This window comes from Tachysurus vachellii, chromosome 24, assembly GCF_030014155.1.
Source record: "Tachysurus vachellii isolate PV-2020 chromosome 24, HZAU_Pvac_v1, whole genome shotgun sequence".
Taxonomy (NCBI): Eukaryota; Metazoa; Chordata; class Actinopteri; order Siluriformes; family Bagridae; genus Tachysurus; species Tachysurus vachellii.
In genome coordinates this window covers 1,805,456-1,812,955 of record NC_083483.1, presented here as the reverse complement: position 1 = coordinate 1,812,955, position 7,500 = coordinate 1,805,456, and the positions used below count along the sequence as shown (strand labels likewise).

The 7,500-nt window shown below is 44.6% G+C and overlaps 1 protein-coding gene across 2 annotated transcripts in view; it reads left to right on the top strand.

Moving 5' to 3' along the window:
* pard3ba (par-3 family cell polarity regulator beta a) overlaps nucleotides 1–7,500 on the top strand; it is a 105,403-nt gene that overhangs the window by 47,966 nt on the left and 49,937 nt on the right. For both annotated transcript variants that reach the window (XM_060860115.1, XM_060860114.1), the window contains exons 11-12: nucleotides 1,102–1,287; nucleotides 2,305–2,478. In XM_060860115.1, the coding sequence (XP_060716098.1) occupies nucleotides 1,102–1,287; nucleotides 2,305–2,478 (360 nt within the window). The remainder of the gene's footprint in view (nucleotides 1–1,101; nucleotides 1,288–2,304; nucleotides 2,479–7,500) is intronic.

The following is a 7,500-nucleotide window of genomic DNA, read 5'->3' as shown; positions in this document are numbered from 1 at the left end:
GCGAGTGAGAGAGAAGAGAGCGAGCGCGAGTGAGAGAGAAGAGAGCGAGCGCGAGTGAGCGAGAGAGTGAGCGCAAGCGAGGTGAGAGTGAGTGAGAGCGAGAAGAGAGCGAGAGCGAGAAGAGAGCGAGCGAGAGAATGACAGATTCTCTAACTTCTCCCTTTGGGCATTGCCTTGGTTTTAATTCTGTTCATTCACAGTTGCGTTATGCAAATGACATGATGGTAATATGATCCCATTTTAGTCTGTTTTTTAGACTTATTTAGAAAAATGCATCTATAATGTTATTGAAAATTCAAAGCACGACAGAAAACCTTTCTGTCACTGGTTTTGCCCGCTGGTGTTTAATCTCGGCTCGTGGTTTAATTGCTGCAATTCACCAAAACTTGTAACTCTGATTGTATGACTGTAAGAATCACAGACACCAATCAGGGAGGTTCCCTTAATGCCACGTGATGCCACTGACTTTACTCTGGACTTAATGCCCTTCCTCATAGAGCTCTATACAGAAGAACCAGTGTCCTTACCTGCAAATCTGCCCTCCATCATTTTTCCACACTTGTCTCCTCCGTTTTGTTTCCTCTTTTCATTTGAGACCCAAAAATTCTCGCTTACGAGTCAACGGCTCACATCTCGCAACCCAGTGGCAAGAATGCAAAGAACAACACTGGAGATGAAAGAGGGACTGATTTAAACACTCAAACCCTTCCCACATCCCCGAGCTTCTTTTTAGACGAGGCTCTTAAAAAGGTTATTTTACCTTTTGAAATGGCACGCTCTCATGATCTTATTCTTCCTTTCATGTTCAAACAGTGCAACCCCCACCCCACCCCACCCCACCCGTTTACCCTTTTCACTCTCTCGTCTCATCTCTCTTCACGCGTTTATCCGTCTTTTATTAGCCACCGCGCCCTTTCTCACAGCTTACCTGTGGCTCTGATTTAATAAGTTATTTACATGTCGTACGGCTCCGGGAACGGCGACTCTGCTAATTATTTTCAAGCTTCTTTCTAGTCCTTGTGAATCGTTTTAATAATAATAATAATAATAATAATAATAATAATAATAATAATAATAATTGTTCGTTTTCTGTGGCGTTAGAAAGGAGATCCGTTCGGTCAGACCCTGTCTCAGGAGGGCCGAGAGCACCTGGTCTATGAGATTCCTGTAAACGACTCGGGGTCAGCCGGACTCGGACTCAGCCTGAAGGGCAACAAATCCAGAGAGACCGGTGAGGACCTGGGCATCTTCATCAAGTCCATCATCCATGGAGGGGCTGCGTTCAAGGCAAGTCATATTTCCCTACTATCACCAATCTTTGCTTAAACAATAGAGACTGTTGCACAAAAACCTCGCAGGAGATCAACAGTTTCTGAAAAGTGTATGTTTTCATTTGAGTTGTTGTATCAAGTGCAAAAAATAAATAAATAAATAACCCAAATATACACAATAAATTGACTAAAATTCAGGAAAATTCGTGGAAACACCAAAGATTTATTTGTGGCACCTTTTTGTATGAGCGTGCATTCCATGGTATAAAGATCCACTACATTCACTTATGCTGATTATCATAAAAAAAAAAAAAAACCCCACATACGCCCAGCATCAGCCTCATTAATCCTAATTAATGTTTCAAAAGCTGCACTGATTAGCCGGAGGTGGCGAGGGACGTTTAGCAAAACGGCACCTTCTCTAGAGACGGCTCCTGAGAGAAAAGCTCTCGGCGACACGCGGCGTCTGCCTCGGCGTACGTGCGTTCGTTCTTTTCTCTATTTTCTCTCCGTTAACGTCTTCTTCAAACAGGTGAGCACCAGTGGTCACTGGTTAACGACCCTGCCTACAGGTCATTCATGAGCAGAAAACGCTCAGACAATGAGAGGTCTTTAGCAGCTCTGGTGGCTCTTAGCTGCTAATCTCTTTTGTGCTCAGCTCCTCCTCCTTGTCTGAGTTTTCTATTTCAAGAAGTGCAGCTGTGGATCCTAATCCAATTCACTCCCTCTCTGTCCTTTCACAGAGGAGTGTGCGCTTTGTTGACTCGGGGTTGAAGGAACGAATGCATTAATCTTTTAAGCATGTTTGCTAATCTGAATATCAATGTACCTGAAATCATATTCAGCAGATGTAACCTTTAGCTGTTCAGATTCATTAGCTTTATCCAATAGAACGGAATTCTTTTCTCTCTCTTCTCGTGTTTGGTATCGACTTGTCGTTATTTTCGACACTTTGGTATTCAAAAACATCTCAAATGTTATATTGATTAAAGAAAGTAGCGTCTCCACTAATCCGTCCTCTTCTTGCAACCAGGATGGGCGCCTGCAGGTGAACGACCAGCTTGTGGCTGTCAACGGCGAATCTCTTCTTGGCCGATCCAACAACGACGCCATGGAGACCCTGAGACGCTCTATGTCCATGGAAGGGAACCAGAGAGAAACCATCCAGTTAGTTATCTTCCGAGCCATGGAGCATTCCCCTGCCCAGGTATGCCCAGTCCCAATTGTTGGTCCTCATCTCCAGGTCCCATTGCACCCAGGTTACCTTGTTCAACATCACAGGATCTTAGCGTCTGAGCCCCAGCGACTTGTCCGTCGCTATCACCAGTATGGACACTACAAGCTCTCAGGTGGCCTCTGACATGTTAACACTTTTGTGTAAATTAGGTCCCTGTAATGGTCCGACCATGCCTGTCCTCACAAAACAATACTCCAAACAGGTTTAAGAGGTCTCTGTAAAACAAGTGCATTCACTCTTACCTCATAGATGTATTGTGTCTCTAAGGTCTTCATATTGCAGGTTTAAAAAGTACAGGACATCATATATCAGGTCCTGAAACTATATTTCTTTACACAACAATGTCCTCACAGTTCAGGCGGTCCTCATATATCAGGTCCCTACCATGTAGGGTCAAACTATTTCAGATCTCTGTATATTACGTCTTCAGGTCCCCACAATGTATCGCCTCAAAGAATAAAGTAATTAAATAAATTAGTAAATAAAGTAGTGGGGGCACGGTGGCTTAGTGGTTAGCATGTTCGCCTCACACCTCCAGGGTTGGGGGTTCGATTACCGCCTGCACCTTGTGTGTGTGGAGTTTTCATGTTCTCCCTGTGCCTCGGGGGTTTCCTCCGGGTACTCCGGTTTCCTCCCCCGGTCCAAAGACATGCATGGTAGGTTGATTGGCATCTCTGGAAAATTGTCCGTAGTGTGTGATTGTGTGAGTGAATGAGAGTGTGTGTGTGTGTGCGCCCTGTGATGGGTTGGCACTCCGTCCAGGGTGTATCCTGCCTTGATGCCCGATGACACCTGAGATAGGCACAGGCTCCCTGTGACCCGAGGTAGTTCGGATAAGCGGTAGAAGGTGATTGAGTGAGTGAGAGTAAATAAAGTAATGACAGAGCTTTCTAGAGGTCTCTGGATATATTAGCTCCCCACATTGCAGGTCTAGGATTAAAGGTCCTCACACTGTGTTTCCTGATAGATTCTGGTCCCTATAAATCAGGTCCATGTCCTCTGTATATCAGGTCCCAACATCAGGTCCTCAACTCATCAGGTCCTTACAGTAATGTGAGATTTTGTTCTTTTACCACAATGTAGCAAAAGGACAGATGTCTGATTTTTTGTGAATTTGAGATTTTTTTGTGAATTTTTTTTTTTAACGTGTGAATGCTGTACAATTTTGTATTGCTCTTTGGTCTGCATCTAATACTGTTGTTTCCTGTTTTTTCTGACTTCGATTCCGTTTTCTGTACTAATAATTCTATTCAATTCTGATTTTGCTATGTCTTATTTTTATGTCTTATTTCTGCTTTTTTTTTCCCCCAATTTCTTAAACACTTTGCTGTACTTCTTTCCTGCTTGTACCTGTTTCTGTTTGTTCAATAAAAACTCTGAAATCTCTGCATGCTCATTCCTTGCTTTTTCCTTCTTTCCTTTTTCTACATTCTATAACCTTTCACACCATGTGACTATAAAGTGTTACTGAAGGCAGTTATCTCAATTTTATTTACGAATTTTTGGTAAGTTTGTGATGAAAAAACTTTTAAGTGTGAACAAACAACCTGAACCCTTACTTACTCGACTCACTTCTGCCTAATAGGCCTGAGATTGCAACGACTCCTCCTCTGCTCTGATTGGCTCAGATAGGTATCATGCGTAAATTTGGGGGTGTGATACTTGTTCGTGCTTTTGAGCTTATGTACGATGTACGTGTACAAATTTCTGCCAATTCCATCCCGTCACCCCTGACGTAGCGCTGCCTGGATTGTCCAGCAGTTCTGGAACATTCCTGATACAGTACATTTATACTGTACACACAGTATATTTTTTTCCTGGGCGCTGTCGCTTTAAGCCATAACTTAAAGACTCGAGTGTACTTTTGTCCAATGTCAAGTCCGTGAGCAGATATGTAGCTTTTCATTTGTGTCCAGTGAAAACAAATGGTTATTGACTCCACCTCGAGTTCAGCAGTCTGAGTTTGTCTTGAAAGAGACGAGCACCATGGGAGGGCATTAGCCTATCACCTGCCCCATCTACTCTGAGATGGATGGTGATTGGTTGCAGCCTCGAACAGCTCCTCGATAAAATGTGTCTGCTTGATGCGTTCACTATTAATCCCATGCATGCAGGCTGATCGATATGCCATTAATCATGGCGAGAAAGTAGTGAGATAAGGGAATGAGCGGGAGTCAAAGAAACGCTAGCCAGGTTTGTGAAGTGAACCCGACGACGCCCTCTGTCTCATTGAAATTTCATTCATGGCTTTCGCGTTCCGATTTGTATAATGAAAGCGTAGGCACCAAATTGAAATGAAACTTTACCAGACTGTGAAAAGTTGCCAATGGACAGGATAAATAAACAATTTCTGCCCTACGTACTACGTCCATTACGGCTTTGTTAAATTTCAACACCGACACCCGGTTGTGGGAGTGGCTACGTTACGATCTCCGTCTCAGTCCCTTTTTTTCTCAATGGTTCTCAAATAGTTAATCGGATTACACCACGGGTTCTTTGGATAAAAAGCAGCCATGGAGATTTAATGAAAGCATGCCTTGGGCTGGCCTGGGGGAATCTAACCTCATGTCACCCCTACTCCTGCCTCACAGGTCCAGGAAGGCAGAACAGGCCCGAGTCTGGGGTCTCATTTGGAGTCTTCTTTTGTTGGTCCTTTGTTGGTTCTTTGTCATCTGCCACAAAAGTCTAATTAAGACACAAAGCTTTTGAAGGCGTCAGGGGGGCGTGTCTACGTGCTGGTAGCGCTCTGCAGGAACAGTCATTAATACTAGGAGGAGAAGAGTTGATAGAGAGAAGATGACGGCTGTATAATATTTAGGCTGGATAACGTGCGGAATAGCCAACCGGATACCCTGCTTCTGATTGCCTTCTGCCTCCCGTCAACCCTGATGCTTCCCTGCATGGGGGCAGTGGCGTGTGAGAGAAAGAGCGAACATTGTGCTCCCTTCCGTCAGCACAATGATCAGAGCAAACGCCTAAGACAGGACAGGAAAGAGCAAGCATCCACATCCATCGATCTCCATAGAAACGCTTCTGTTTCTTTCTCTTTTTTTCCCTCTCTCTGTCATGCACGAGAAAGAGAGATATGAAAAGCACGACAGTTTTAAAGAGCCATCATCTGTGCTAATGATATCCCTCCACCTGAGAATCATCCCTCTTTGCCGTCTCGATCGTCCTTTGTCTCGGTGTCTTGCGCGTGTGCGTTCAAGACGACTTTGATATGGTTATGTCCGTTCAGCTGAGTCTGTGCGCCTGAGGGCTGATAAAGTGTGTGTGTGTGTGTGTGTGTGTGTGTGGTGGTGTTGTAATAGTAATAGTAGTACTAGTATGACAGAGCTGGTGCTGTATTAAAGGCATTGAAGCTCTGTCCTGCTGCGTGTCCTGCTCCTGACAGCTGCACGTCCTCGTAAAGAGACATCAGCGAACCACCAGCACGCAGCTAGTGCCGTCTGACAAGCCGTGTAGCCGGGATCGGATCGAGTCGCTACTTTTACCGTCTGCCTTTTTCAAACATCCTGGTGGTGTTTTTGGTGAATTGTTTCAAAAGAAGCATACGGTCGAGTTTGAACAGACCGCGAGGGCGATCAACCAGAGTGAGTGAAAAGTGCTGACAGTTGCACCTTGACTCATGACAGAGGAAGGCATGTGTGCCTCAGTGCCTGCCAAAATGAACTGCTCGGATGACTGGCAGTTCGTCCGCATGCTCTAAGTTCATAGGAAGGGGCTTTCCGCAGTCCCTTCTCCAGAGATCACAGGTTACACTCTACCATATGCTACGCTTACGCTGCAAAGTGTCGCTTGGTATCGTGTGTCCGTATCGGAGCAGATATAAGAACGCTTTTAAGTAAGCATTGTTTCGGGAATCTGTATCACCGGAACTAGACAAGCACTCAGATGGTGTGTTTTATGCTCCTGATGGAATAAATGGATTCTACGGTTAGAGCTCAATCTACCTGTTCATTTGAATGGATTCTGGCTCACGGGACATGCAGCAAAACAGCAGCCGCCAAGAGACTGGCACGAGAACCCAGTACCGAAATGTTCAGCAGCCGTCCGAGCCGTATGCCGTCTGTGCTGGAGAGTTAGCTGGCACGCTCGGTGTCCACTACTCGTCCAAAAAAAAAAAAAAAGTAGTTAGCATTAGCATTTTCTGTAAAAGCTGATGTGAAAGCAGTAAATTCTGTGTAAATAAGATATTTGGGTTATGGCTGGAATCTCAGTGGAACAGGTTTCAAGGTTTTCTGGCAGTGCTTCACTCCACTTATGGAGTTTTGGTGGCTGGAACTTTAATTTTAGCAGCAGAACTCGCTGTCCCTGTGTTTCACCTGTGTGTGAAATCTCCAGCCTTTCCTGTTTGGGAAGTCTAGAGTCTTGCTGACAGAAGCAAGGGACTACATTCTCTCTCTCTCTCTCTCTCTCTCTCTCTCTCTCTCTCTCTCTCTCTCTCACTATTCAGTAGTTTTATCTCTGCTGGCTCCACATACCAGAAATTCAACCCGAGGCATTTATTCTCCTTCCAGAAAAGTTCTGTTCTTTCCTAGGTCCAAATTTACAAGCTAGCCAGATGAAACGCGGTCGAGGTTTATTCTTTAGAGACGTTCGATCTATTCATTAGGATGGATGGATGAAAAAGGACGGATAGATCGTACTGTATATGCGGATGAAAAGAAAAGTGAGCGATGTTTACAGGATGGGATGGAGGACTCAGACAAACTGAATGGAAGGAAGGAGTGAAGCGGATGAATTTAAGATGATGAGTGTAAAGTAGGTAGATAGATGAGGGGAAAAATTGGATGGGATGGAAGAAGAAAAAGATGGATAGATAAAGGAATGAATGGAATGGGGCAAAAGAGGATGGATGGATGAATTTTGGCAGTAGAAAATCGTGGATGGTTGGATTTACAGGATTTAGATGCGTTTCGGGAACGGATGGGTGGGTGGACGCTCATGTACTCATCCAACCTGGAAGGATGGATTAAGCGATGGACAGAT